The 14,881-nt window shown below is 30.1% G+C and overlaps 1 protein-coding gene across 1 annotated transcript; it reads left to right on the top strand.

Annotated features, from left to right (window-relative positions):
- The first annotated feature begins 5,888 nt into the window (after positions 1 to 5,888).
- On the top strand, positions 5,889 to 9,433 carry LOC108454598 (uncharacterized). Its single transcript, XM_017753111.2, has 4 exons — positions 5,889 to 6,234; positions 7,610 to 8,064; positions 8,141 to 8,366; positions 8,562 to 9,433. The coding sequence occupies exons 2-4, from the start codon at positions 7,624 to 7,626 to the stop codon at positions 9,068 to 9,070; spliced, it is 1,176 nt and encodes a 391-aa protein (XP_017608600.1). The 5' UTR covers positions 5,889 to 6,234; positions 7,610 to 7,623; the 3' UTR covers positions 9,071 to 9,433.
- The last annotated feature ends 5,448 nt before the right edge of the window (positions 9,434 to 14,881 follow it).

Here is a 14,881-nt window from a genome sequence, read left to right as displayed (position 1 = left end):
ATCGAGTTCAACATTTTGTCTAAGGACTTTACTGGCTTCTAAGTCGCATATAACATTGGCAACAAAAATCTGACACTGGCACAACTCATGAAAGAGTTATAATCCTATAAGTTGATGATGAATGACGATTAGTCGATTCAAAGAGAAAAATTAAATATAGTTGTCACTTCTTCCTCAAAAGGGAAGGGAAAACGTACTAAGAAAGGCAAGACTAAGGTCTTTAGGCCACCATAAGTGGAAAAGAAGAGAACTAGAAAGCCTAAAGACTTATCTAAGTTTAAATGCTTCTTCAACGATAAGAAAGGGCACTTCAACGAAAATTGTAGAAAGTGGAAGGAATACCTAGCCGCCAAAGGCAAAGGTATGGAACTCTTTATGATAGAATCTTATTTAGTGGAGGATTGAATAGACCACAAAGTAATTGATTCAGGAGCTATTAATCATGTTTGTATTTCTCTACAAGGGATTGAGGAGACGAAAGATCTTAGAGATAAGAATCTATCATTACGGACCAGAAATAGGACAAATGTGGCAGTTGAAGTAATGGGAGATGTACATATTTACTTTGATCATTTTAGGCAGATTATTTTAAAAGACATTTTCTATGTACCAAGTTTCAAAAGAAACTTAATTTTAGTTGCATGTTTATATAAAGACAGCTTGACCGAGAGTTTTAATAATGTAATTGCAATATTTGGAAACTGTAACTTATCTATAATTGGTGGATGTCAAAAAATCTCTATTTTATCAAACCATGTATACATACACAACTTGAGACAGAAATATAGAATAAAAAACTTAAAACTTCTCACTATAATGAGGCGTATCCTTGACATTTGAAACTTGGTCATATTAGCCAAGAAAAAATCACTAAACTTGTGAAAGAAGACATCTTAAGTTCGCTTAAAGAAATCGATCTTCCACAATATGAATCTTACTTGGAAGGTAATATGACCAAGCAATCTTTTAATGCAAAAGGAACGAGGGTCTTACGACTCTTAGAACTTGTGTACACTGATGTATATGGCCCCATGAGCGTTAGTGAAAGAAGTGGTTACGAATATTATGTAACCTTTGTTGATGATTATTCCATTTATAGGTATGTGTACCTTATGCACCGTAAGAGTGAAACCTTTGATAAATTCAAAGAGTTTCATGCGAAAGTAAAGAAACAACTAGGTTTACCCATAAAGACACTTCAGTCTGATCAAGGTGGGGAATATTTATCAGATCAGTTCTTAGGGTACCTCATAGAGAATGAGATTCTATCCCAATTAACTGCACCAGGCACTCGACAATAGAATAGTATGGCAGAGAGAAGGAATTGGATGTTGTTACACATGGTACGTTTGATGTTAAGTTATTTAAAGTTGTCAATCTCTTTTTCAAGATATGCGGTACAAATAACTTGTTATATTCTGAATGATGTGCCAACTAAGGTAGCATTGAAAACTCTGTATGAATTGTGGTGAACTCTAACTCAGTTTGGGAACTTATAGACTTACCGGAAGGGAGAAAACCTATAGGATGTAAGTGGATCTACAAAAGGAAAAGAAATGTAGATGAAAAAGTGGAAACTTATAGGGTCAGACTTGTAGCAAAAGGTTATACTCAGAAAGAAGGTATCGATTACAAAGAAACCTTCTCTCCAGTTGCCATGCTCAAGTCAATCAACATCTTTTTATCCATTACGATGGCTCTCAATTATGATATCTGACAAATGGATGTCAATACAACATTTTTAAATGGCTATCTTAAAGAAAGCAACTATATGATGCAACCTATCAGATATATAACTAAAGGAAAGGAGTATAAAGTTTGCAAACTACTTAGATCCATATATGGACATAAGTAAGCATTACACTCATGGAATCAAAGATTTGATCAAGCGATCAAGACTTTTGGATTTTATCAAAACGTAAATGAACCTTATGTTTATAAACTTTTAGGGGATGGAAATGTGGTCTTTCTCATTCTATATGTCGATGACATTCTACTCATTGAGAATGATGTAGGGACATTGACATCGGTTAAACTGTGGTTAACCCAACAATTTAGCATGAAAGACTTGGGAGAAGTTAAGTTTGTCCTAGGCATTCAAATCCTAAAGATGTGTCTTTTTTTAAAAAAAATACTTATTTTTTTTTATAAACACTTGTCAATTCCTAATCTTGTTTGTGGAGTTTAAAAACTCCACTGGTAATGTATCAAATATTATTCCTTAAAGGGTTAATATTTAAATATCTATAATTTAAAAAGTTAATGAAAATTAATATTTTATTATGTTTAATATAATTTTCATTAAAATAAATAATGCAAATAATAAAATAAAATATTTATTATTTTAAAATTAAAAATACATTAAACATTATATATTAGACTCATTAAATAACACGCGGTTAAATTTTAAGGCAATCATGCTAAAAGATTAAACTCTTCACGTAGGATTGTTTCCAACTTTTTTTTAGAAACATCAGTTTTAAATAAGGTATATAAGATTCGATTAGGTGTGAGCGTCCAGTCAAATCAAATCAAATCAAATAAAAAAAGTTTGATTTAATCGAATTGATAAATCTTATTTTATCATCCTAACTCGATTTAAAATATTTCCAAATCAAGTCGAGTGAGATAGACTTTGAATAGAATCAAATCAAATATATTTGTTTGAGTTAAACTTTTTTTTTAAAAATGACTTTGAGTCCTTGTAACCATTGTCACCCACCATAATCAAATTTGTTATTAACTTTCAACCCCTCATAATTTATTTATTAAGCTTTTATATACGGGTTAGCTTATTTGCTTGCTTAATTTTTTAATTATCTTCCGATTCTTGTCACCATGTATTTTGAAATTAAAAATATATTAAATTTAAAAATATGATTTTTGATAAAAGTTATTTTAAAGATAAAATGTGAAATTGATACCAATGAAACACTAATATTTTATGACATCATCAATAATTCAATTTTAATAGAAATTGAGAAAGATTCAGCATGATTACAGAATTCGATAATATAAATAATACAAAATGTGAAATTTAATTCAATAATATAAATAGTATATAAATTCGAAAAAAAAAATTTGAGTTTGGGGGAAGTAAAAATTTTGGGGAAAAAGTAAAAGGAAAAAAAGTTTTGGGGGTTTGGGGAGAAGTAAAAGGGTTTGATGGAGGGAAGTAGAAGGGTTTGATATTTGGTTTATTCGAATTATTTAAGTTATTCGAATTTGAAAATTCAGCACGATTCGAACCCAAAATTCGAGTTGATTCAATTAACTCGATTAATTCGATTCAAATTTTTTGAGTTGAATCGAATTTTTCTCACCAGTAGATTTGGTATGGTCACTCTAAAAGAGGGTTTATCGTATTTTAGTCACTTCAAATATATTTTTCTTCAATTTAGTCACTTTAAAAAAGATAATTGTGCAAATTAGTCACTATAGTTAAAATTTTCCTTTTTTTTAACGGATTGCTAATGTGGCACATTGGCCCATTGAATGACCAACATGTGGCCTTTTTTGTTGACTTTTGACTAAAGCTTAGGAGCCTTTCTATAAAGTTTAGGGGGGAGTTTTAGTCTAATTCTAGGGAGTCCTTGAGCTTTAGTTAAAAGTCAACAAAAGAAATGTTATGTGTTAGTCACTCAATGTACTAATGTGCTACATTAACAATCCGTTAAAAGAAAACATCAATTTTAACGGTAGTGATTAAATTTGTACAATTATCTTATTTAGAGTGACTAAATTGATAAAAAGAAATTGAAGTGACCATGAGTGTAATTTACCTTATTTTTTATTTAATCAATTTATTTTATTCTAATTAATAATTTGTAATATTATTTAAGATTGATTATTTTTATATTTTTTGGGTACCCAAATCTTATGTGGAAAATGCATTTAATATTTTATTATTAGTTGTTAATACATGCTAAAATTTTTATCACACGCGTATTCTTATGGAAATCATGTTCTTCAAATATAGAGGTGTTTTTAAAAATGACATAAATAAAAAATGAAATGTATAATTTGGAATTAATTAATAAAAACACATGAAATGTGTATGATATTAAAATAAAAAAATAAATTAAATTGTGAGTAAAATGAAACTTAAACACAAATACATCAAATTAAAAATACTAAATGAATACAATTATTTATCACAGTGTTGTCATCAATTCTATGTTGGTGTTAACTTAATTTGTGACACAAACTCAATTAATAACATTATTAATACTAAAAATCATACCACACACGTATGCGTGTAGAAACCAAAGATTTAGAACACAGATGTTTGTTTGAAAATAACATTCAATAAACAATAAAACATATAGTTTGAAACTAATTATTCATAATAGCACATGAAATATATACGATGTTAAAATAAAAAATTAGATTAAATTATGAGTAAAATAAAATTTAAACACATAAATACATCATATAAACCGTAATAAATGCATTGCAATTTTATCATGGTTTTGTCATCAATTGTAAGTTAAGATCGAGTTGACTTGTGACACCAACTCAATTAATAACATTACTAATATATACAACTGATGGAGATAATAAATTGTATATATTAAAAGAATGTATAAAAATATCAAAATAAAGTTTTGGTTAAGTGGTAAATTTAAGGTTTTATTACTCCAATTGGTATGGGTTTAAATATTATCATGTGTATATATATATTTTTGTTAAAATGAAAAGATTAAAATACCCTTGAACAATATGACTTATTTTAATAATGAAATGACATTTTTTAATTTCTTAACTAAATTAATTCCCGATTCACCCGTGGCACCAACTCGTTATGGATTTTATTAATAGTATAGATATACAAATATATAACAATTTTATATTACAAATCTACTTTTTAAAGTTTCATATAAGAATAAAAATTGCTTTAGTTCAAATTGTAATATATATATATATATATATATACACATATAGTGTCTTTGGTTTAAACCTCATTATAAACAAATTTTTCTTTTATTTATAAAAATATAAAAGGTTAAAATATTCACATAACATATAACTTACAATGTAAATAAAATAATTTTTAATAATTTCTTAACGAGTTTAGACATGATTGATAGATAATATTCATTTTAGGCATATTATTATAAAGTAATAAATATACATTTAAATAATGTTCAAATTAATTAATATTATGATGTTTTAGTAAAAATATAAAAATAATTTATTTTAATTTGTTGTTAATATTTAATATATGAAATATAAATTTTAAATATTTTTAAACAATTAATATTAATTATTTATAAAATTTAATTTAAATATATAAATTATATTTTAAATATATAAATTATATTTTAAATATTAAAATATAACCAATAAAAGTTTAAATATATAATATTATATATTTAAAATAAATTTTAATAGAAAAATAATTATATATCCAATATAAATATTATATAAAATACTTTATAATAGTTAAAATTATCCCTATTCCTAAAAGTGTTCTTGTCAAAATTAAAAGTTAAAAATATTATTTTTACTTTTGAATTTAAAAATACTTTTAAGAAGTAATATTAAATTAAGTCTTCCTCTTACATGGAGTATTCAAATCCAAATTTTTATCCAGCGAGATTACAAACTGTACCCATATTTAAAATATAAAACATGATCGATAGAATTGGAAGTTCAATCGCTGAATTAATGACGTTAAAAACTTTTTCATTTAATACAAAATGTTGGCCGCCATACTTCAAAAAAAAAAAAACATAATCAATGGAATTGGAAGTTCAATCGTTGAATTAATGACATTAAAAACCTTTTTCATTTAATACAAAATGTTGATCAGGACAATAGCAGGAAAATATCCATGGAGGAAATATAACAATAGATGATGATCGGCGCGTAGAAGAATATATATATTTATGAATTGATGGGATGAAATAAGGGTGGGTTGGGTTGTTTAGAAGAGAAGAGAAGGGAAGGGGCATAATGAAAATGGGCCGAGCTGAACATTGTAGTCGAAAGACAGCACGCAAATGTTTGAATAGTAATATATATTAAACCCTGCTCCTGAAGTGAAGCGAGAAGAAAAGCCTCCCAGTAGTGGAGGAGACAGTGGAGAGACTCTGCAAAATTGCTGCCTTTTTCTCTTGCTGGCCTGCTGCTCCTATTACTACTATCACACTCCTCTCCCGATTTCTCCCTTCAATTTCATGTAAATTAAATTACCCTTTCCACTCCTCCTTCAAACCCCGCTTTTCTCCGGTATTGCTTTTTTCTTCTTTCTCTACCAAAATGCAACATTCCTCCATTTATTCCTTCTTTCCTTACATTTTGATATTATTATTCTTAGAAAAAAGCTGTTACTCCACTATAATCTATCTACACCTTCTCCACATATCATTGTTTGTTATATCTGAAATATTTGTTGTTTGTTTTGTTGTTATTATGTCTCTGCCAGGGAGCTATATTTGTTTATTTATCAGTTTGAGATTGTTGTGGAGGGAATCGCCCTCCAATGTGGCTGATTAGATTTCAAAAGGATACATTGAATCGCATTTCTTGGATATTAGGGTTTGAATCTATACATTGAATCGCATTTCTTGGATTTTTTTTGTTTGAATTTCTTTTTTCATTATAACAAAAGCCTTCATTGTTTATTTATGATCCTTTTCATCAGCTTTTATTATGTTCTTTTTATGGTTTTTTGTCTGACATTTTGAGAAACTTGGGGAAAAAGTTGTGCTATGATTTCAGTTGGTGAATAGCTGTGGCTAAACAAAGAATGATTATTCCATTTTTTGAACAATTTCAGGGATGGCTTTAGAGAGAAAGCAGCTGTTTTGAACACAATAATAGTCATACTTTCTTCTTAAGAAAAATATAGCATTGCGCTAGAATGTCTTGCTTTGGTTTACTGTTGTTATTGTGTTCCTACCCTGATTGACGTGAATTGAAAAATGAGAAAATAAGGACCTTATAGCAAAGTCTATGATGGCGTTGGATTTCAGAGCACCCATTGTTTTATCACTGCAACTGAAGCCTCGAAATATCAAATTTCATGATATTTTTACTTATTTCTTGCGTTCACTACCTCATTAGTATTTCTTACTCTGATCTTTATTTTAGTGGTGATTTTATAGGATATATCTCTAGTTACACTATTTACTACTTCATTTCAGTTGTGGTGAGATGGATTCCGGAGTAGTTGCCCATTACTATTTTGTGAGGCGTAATATTTAGCTTCATTATTTCTTTGTTAGTAAGGCACCAAACTAACTAATGATATTGAATGTGGAGTTTACTAATCGATGGGAACTAGAATATTTCATTTTTTAGGTGGTGATCTGGTCTATAAATTCTTTGTATGTCCTGGATAGAGATTCTGAGGATTCTTCATGTTGTCTACTAAAGATTTTTGCAGCTATAATTCCATGAACTTTATTGTTTGATCAGTTTATGCTTTCAGCCAAAAATATTAGCATGAGGGCTTTAGAGGGTGTTTGCATTGATTAACTTCTAACCTGTTGCGTTTAACTGGTGTACTTTTGTGCTTGGGTAGGGTAGGTTAGCTCCTTGTTGCATTAAAATTGTTACATCTTTTTTTATGGTGATGATTGATCTGCCTTCTTAAGTGCAGTGGCTGGTTTTCTCATGGAGAGCTCTGATGATGAAAAGGATGGAATCTATGGAAATTTTGTGCCGAAAGAACTGGGCCATAATTTTGCATTGAATGGTACAAAGTTTGTAGATGAGGTCCTTAATGGACAGAGTGAGCGGTGTTTGGAAAATTTTCGCATGGATAAGCCAGTGTTTTACAAATTATGTGATATTCTGCAAGGCAAAGGCTTACTTCGGCATACAAATCGTATCAAGATTGAGGAGCAATTAGCTATTTTCTTGTTCATAATTGGCCATAACCTACGGACTCGGGCTGTTCAGGAGTTATTTAGATACTCCGGTGAAACCATCAGTCGCCATTTCAATAATGTTCTGAATGCAATTATGGCAATTTCATTAGAATTCTTTCAGCCTCCAGGATCTGATGTTCCTCCAGAAATCTCGCAGGATCCTCGATTTTATCCATATTTTAAGGTACCCCTAAATGATGTAGTTCTGCTAATATCTATATTTGGGTTACAGTTATCTCATTTTCAACAACATTTCCTAGGACTGTGTTGGAGCAGTTGATGGCATACACGTTCCAGTGATGGTTGGTGTAGATGAGCAAGGACCTTTCCGAAATAAGAATGGTTTACTTTCTCAAAATGTTCTGGCAGCTTGTTCATTTGATCTTAAATTCCATTATGTTCTAGCTGGCTGGGAAGGTTCAGCATCAGATTTGAGAGTTCTAAATTCAGCACTTACTAGGCGCAATAAGTTGCAAGTCCCTGAAGGTATTTACATATTCACCAGATAAACGCTTACTAATTCTTTTTTTTTTTTTTTGGGTTGCTGAGTAGATTGACATATTTGCATAGTGTTTGAATAATTAATCTAAGTATACTTTTAAGGGATGGGATCTTAACATATATACAGACAACATATGTAGCGTTAAACTTCTTGTTGGATGAAAAATTTAATTGATGCAGGAAGATACTACCTTGTGGATAACAAGTATGCAAATATGCCAGGCTTTATTGCCCCGTATCTTGGTGTCTCTTATAACTCAAATGAATTTCCCAGTGGTTATCATCGCCAAGATGCCAAGGAGCTATTTAATCAACGACACTTCTTGCTGCGAAATGCTACTGATCGTATTTTTGGGGCCTTGAAGGAAAGGTTCCCTATTTTGATGTCGGCTCCTCCCTACCCATTGCAAACACAAGTGAAATTGGTAGTAGCCGCATGTGCATTGCATAATTACATCCGTAGGGAGAAACCAGATGACATGCTTTTTAAAATGTATGAACCACAGACTGCCTTACAGATACAAGAATCATTGGCTCCACAAGAGGTGGAACAAGCAATAATGCCTGTTGATACCCATGATCTGGAAGTTGCATTTGAAGCAGAGCAACCAGAACTTAATTCACAGTTAAGGGATTCAATTGCGACCGAAATGTGGGAAGACTATATCCGTGATTTAGCAGTCGTGTAGATTGATTGATTCATTGTGGCTTTAGAGTTAGGCTAGGCCTGAAACATTTTCTTAACAATGACCGACCATATAGGATAATTTTTTTTCCCCTTTTGGATGTACATTGGCCCTTGGTTTATACACAAGAAAGCAGTCATACTATCTTTTGATGATGTCTACATTGTTGGGTAATACTTAAAAACTATGGGTGTACAGTGATTGTGACACAGTTCTTAAGAGCTGATTAATGTTTGTCTTTGATGGGTGATGCATTGAAAGTCGGCATCAGATCACATCTGAATTTTTTAGGTATGATTCTATGTATCACCAAACCATATTTTCTCCCTCTTGCTTGGAATGAGAACGTTTATCACCTTCCCGAAATATTGAAACATTATACCTAACAACTAGCAATTCACGTTAGGGTAAACTGTGTTGTGGTGACTCAACTATGGTCCAATTAATTATGGTGTTTTGGTTTTTCTTTTGTTAAGTACGTGAAGTCGTGATAATTTTATAGCTTTAAACGATTAGACATTTTATCAATTTCGTTATAATTATAAAAAAAAATTAAAATTTATAAATTATCTCAATTCAGTCTTGATTTTAATAAGATTATAATTTTTTTTAAATTTAATAAGATATACTTTTCAAAATAATTCCCTACCTTCCTATCAGTTTTGGGAATTATAGATTTTGGGATTAAGTTTTGGGAGGTTAGTAAGTGAGAATTTTTTTTTTTAATTTTGGGGGTTTAATTAAATTTTTTGTGAGATAAGTGAGAACTTTCAAAGGTTTTAAGAGAACTTAATTAAAATTTTAAAAAATAAAAGGTATAATGAAAATTTTTAAAAATTTAAAGGGCTTTGTTAAAATTTTCTAAAAACTTAAAAGTGAATTTTTTTCAAAAATTTTGGGAGCCTAATTAAAAGTTTCTAAAAATTTCTCAAATTTTTTTGCAAGGTGCCCCTAGGCCACCATAATGGTCCAGCTCTGGACATTAGATAGACTTTGTAACGAGTATAAACCTTTTAGTGAGGATTCCAAATTGACATCAAATTAATATTTTATCGAGACAATATGTTGCTTTTATTGTTGAAACTGTAAAACTTTAATATAAAACTTAATAAACTAGGATCTGTCATGTCAAATCATCAAAAACAAAAGCTAAATGTAAAGCATATTTGAATTTATTGATATCTTGAAACCTTCAAGTCTTTTGGGCTTAATCTTCCAAATTAATACAAGTATTGTAAAGAATATGTCTTTCTCTTTTCTGAAGATGGAATATCAGAAATGTTAGGAAGGTGTAATTTGGGATCATAACCTTATATATAACTTTTGCACATTAATTTGAATTTTTAAACAGTGCATTATTAATTAGAAATTAGTTATTAGAGTATCTCACATATTTAGCTCATATGTTATTTAATAACTAAAACCCAATGAATCTTAACCAAATTAAATCACTTTAATTTGTGCTAACATTTTATAATAGTAAATAATAACATGTAATTTTTTTTATTATGTGTGTATGTGTGTGATGTCCATATCATCCAATAATCTTCCACTTAGACCACACACACATATATATATATATACACACTAATTACCTTATAATTACATGTCATTATATAACTTTACGCTAAAAACTTAACTATTATATTCAAAAGGTAATCCAAACAATCTCATCCATTAATTATGATAACATAGAACAAATGTTACTTATGTTACATATATCATAACTAAATCCATTTTTTATCACCTATATTAATGCAACCAAGTGATATAGATCAAGTATGGATGTATAGCATGAAAATTATATGCAATGTGATCTAAACATGCCTATTTGCAGTTAGTCATCCTTAAACCTTAGTGAGATCAAATATTATTGACCGCGCCTCAGCATGTCCATGATGAGGCAAGAATATCAACACAAACTATCAAGAATAAAGTAGTTTGACTGCAAGTGTGACAGGTTAGTTGTAAATTTTTGTTTTACAATGGAACACGAAGTATTTCGAGGATCAAACACAAGAAAGCTTGGGTGATAAGGTGACTAGTAAGGAAAGCATATGCAATTATGAAGTGTAGCTAGTTACTCGCTAGATATTATAGTACGACAATTCATCATCAATGATTAATTAAGCTATCCAATAATCAGAGGGACTAAATTGAAAAATAGTCAAAAGTGTAAAATATCAATTCAAAGCGATAAAGTTGTCGGTTGAGTTCCATGTTGCTAGATAATTCTTGGATTAGGTATTTAAATGGTTCAAACTCCTAATTGGTTCAATTTTACCTTTCGGTCGCCATTTTACCAAATTAGACAATTTAGTTTGATTCATCTCTCAATCTCACTGAACTAAATCAAGATGATAGAATTGGTTGTCAATAGGCTCTCCTTTCAGTCTCACCTATCTAATTGTCCACTTAAAGGCATCAATTCTAGGTTTTGAACCTATTCAACTTGGTCCAATTTTTACAATTTAGTCCTTCACCCAAAAACTAAACATGCAACACTTTCATCAACCAACCATCATAATTTAGTTACCACTCATCATCAATACACAAACATTAGTCAAATATATGTTAAAAAAATTCATTAAAGGAAACATAAAAAAAGGAAGGCTAGAAAATCTTTGGGACTCTCGATGAAGCTTTTATAGAAGATGAAAGCAGCTATAATGGAGAAGAAAGCACAACCAAATTTAGGATTTAAATACTTTTAAAAGTTGATAAAGATGAAATATATTAAAGGATTTAAATGAAAATCAAAATACAAAGCAAGGTTTTTGTATCTAAGTGCAAGGAAATGAAATCTAGAGTAAAAACTAAGAAAACTACCAGCTAAAACTATCAAGATGAGAAAGGTAAAGACTAAAACCTAAAAAAAAATGGAGAAAAGAATAAATACTAAGCTAAAAAGATGATAAAAAGGTGGCCCTTTTAAGTTTGATAGCCAAAGTATCTTTTGTACAGCAAAAATATCAACCTTAAAATTGACGAAAATGTCCTAAAAGAGTACGGGTTGACTTGTGTTGGTATTGGACATAAAACTACCCCTACAGTATTTTTCACCCTATCAAGCAGTTGTGTCGCAACATCCAAGCTTCAATGTTGTGACACCCTCGACAGTGACACACTCTTGACTCTAGGAGTTCTTGATGTTGCGATATTTGATCGGTTGGTGTCTTGACATCCTCGGTAGTGGCCATGACTTCTTCACTTCAACAATCAATAGTGGTATCACGACCTTGGAGGCTTGGTGTCGTAACTTTGGGCTCAATGTTAAGACACAATCACCCTTAGTGTCGCAATACTCTCAATAGTCTGCTCTAGGTTGATTCTTTGTTAAAGTCTTGCACCCCTGAAGTAATGAAGGCTGTTTCGTGACATCCTAGCATCAATGACACCCTTGACAGGTGTAGTTCTCCTCAAGGTTTGGCCATTTTCGTCTTCCTAAACAAATTCAAACACACCATTAGACTCCTAACGACACTATTTTGCCAATTTGACCTTAAAAGGGCTAAAACTAAATAAAACAATCATAACTATTAAAAACTAAAAATTAACAAAAGGCATAGAAAAGACTTGTAAATTGTTTGAGAACAAACTCATTAAATGTTCTAGTGAGCGTAATTTGATGTATCAAATTACGACAGATCAAAATCTCTCATACTTAAGTCTTTGTTTGTCTTTAAGCAAACAACTAAGACATTACACATGCGAATTAAAGGACTTTTGATCACTAGTGAGACTTGAGAATCAATTGATGGATATGTACAGTATGATCGATTCTTTTATTATACAACCTAAAAATGATGAATCATAAATTCACAAATTTGATATCAAATCAACCTAGTTCACAAAGTTACAGAGTAAATAGATACAGAGGCAATCATAGAAAAATAGTTTATTCATATAATTTCATCAAAATAAGATATGTAGATATAATGTATATATACAAGAAGGAATTTAACTTATTCATTTCTCACTAAGTTTTGCAAGTTTTGGTTTTATAAACAGAGATGTTAAGGTTGCATAGTGTTTTTATGCTTGTAACATTCTTAGGTTTAGGATGGTATGAATTCAAAGAAAATATTGGCTCAAAATGGTTCAAGCACTAAGAATATTGTAACACATAGTATTGTTCCCATTTCCCCCATATGCGATCATTAAGCTCGCTGTTTTATTTCTCCTTCTCTCACTTCCATTTTCTCTCCAATATAATCCTATTTTATCTTATGGTAACCATTATATCTTCCTTCATGAAAACTCAATTACTATCAAATAATAATTAAGTCATTTATCACAAAGACTAACAACCTATAGTCATATTTACTTTTCATCAACCATGTAATACCAATGAAAGGATATCATTTACCTATATCTCGAGCTATGAACTCTATTGTTGTGAATGATGCTACATACTGCAGAAGTAGTATACCCAATGCACCAACTTTTGATTATTATCTATTCGAACTCAGGCTTCTACTTACATCAAAAGTATACGAGTTACGCATACATAGTCTATTATCCACTTAAGATCAAGTTATGTTACACTTTGATCGTCACAAGTGAATAACTCCATAAAAGGATTCAAGATCTATTCTTCTTAGGTCCAGTCTGATGTATTGTCAGTGCAGCCAGTCACATCTATGTCTCTATCTTCTGAGAGGCATCTGCTTCGACTCCTTAGATAAGGTATCTCCCCAATTGAACTTAATTGGCGACATATTAGTCTTTCAATTGGTTTGCTCATTTTCGATTAGGTTAATGACATGCTTAGGTTTGTATACTAATATAATTTATCTTTCTGAATTATGATCCGACCACATAATACGGCTTAGTATTAGTTTAAATATTAGACAATCAGTGAGCCAATATTTGCTCCTATTTTGCTTTGCAAGCAAAAATCACATGATGAAAATTATAAAAAGTATATTAATGTAATCCACGAATTGTTTTATTAACCAATTTGTTTGAAAAAAATTACAAGTTTACAAACAAATATACTACATTCAAGGCATCGGATCCAACATTTCAAACATTAGTTTAACAGACTTCTATCCAATAAAAGTATTATGACCATTCAAGAAAGCCTTCCTAAGCTAAAAATTTATGTTATTGAATCCAACAGTTACTTTTAACAGGTTGGGTTGGAATGATCTCTTAAAACCAAAAAGTTCAACTTGAAAAGTGATGTCATTTTAAAGAGTCACTTATGCACCTATTAGTGCATTCTAAATAAACAATAAGTTTGGAGAATTGAAATTTAATTCATTCCATCCAATTTGTGAGTGAATTTTTTAGTACAAAAATATTCTTTCGTTTTTATGATATATATTTAATTTGATATATGAATTAATTTGTTTATTTAAATCATGATATTAGTAACTAGCATTTGGATGATATTAATGAAACATTATTTTCATTGCTAAAATGAAAGTTTGTAGATGATCATATAATATAAATTATTTTGATTGCTGTTTCTGTTAAATAACCATAAGCTAAATAGGTTTTTATATATGATTACACATTTTTTAATCTATGTTATAAGTTTGGACTAGAAGTGGTTTTGACTAGAAATGATATAAGTCATATGCATATGCATGGTTAATTTTTCTAGTCAATGTAGAATAGTGGAAAGCATTGACTTATAATAAGATCACTGTTCTGGTATGAAATCTTCTAGTAGAATATATAATGTGATTATTGTAACACCCCTTAACCCGTATCCGTCGCCAGAATAGGGTTACGGAGCATTACCAAAACTTTCAGAATATTTTCAGATAATTCACTTAAATTACTATTCATTAACTGAGATTA

This window comes from Gossypium arboreum, chromosome 3 (genome assembly GCF_025698485.1).
Source record: "Gossypium arboreum isolate Shixiya-1 chromosome 3, ASM2569848v2, whole genome shotgun sequence".
NCBI classification, from domain to species: Eukaryota; Viridiplantae; Streptophyta; class Magnoliopsida; order Malvales; family Malvaceae; genus Gossypium; species Gossypium arboreum.
Note: the sequence above shows the minus strand (reverse complement) of the source record. Positions and strands in the feature narration are given on the sequence as shown.

What these genes read in the sequence shown, in the direction of transcription:
- LOC108454598 (XM_017753111.2), top strand. Translation starts at nt 7,624, where the DNA reads ATGGAGAGCTCTGATGATGAAAAGGATGGAATCTATGGAAATTTTGTG. An exon ending in GATTTTATCCATATTTTAAG is followed by an intron (nt 8,065 to 8,140) that starts GTACCCCTAAAT and finishes AACATTTCCTAG; the next exon opens with GACTGTGTTGGAGCAGTTGA. An exon ending in TAAGTTGCAAGTCCCTGAAG is followed by an intron (nt 8,367 to 8,561) that starts GTATTTACATAT and finishes TAATTGATGCAG; the next exon opens with GAAGATACTACCTTGTGGAT.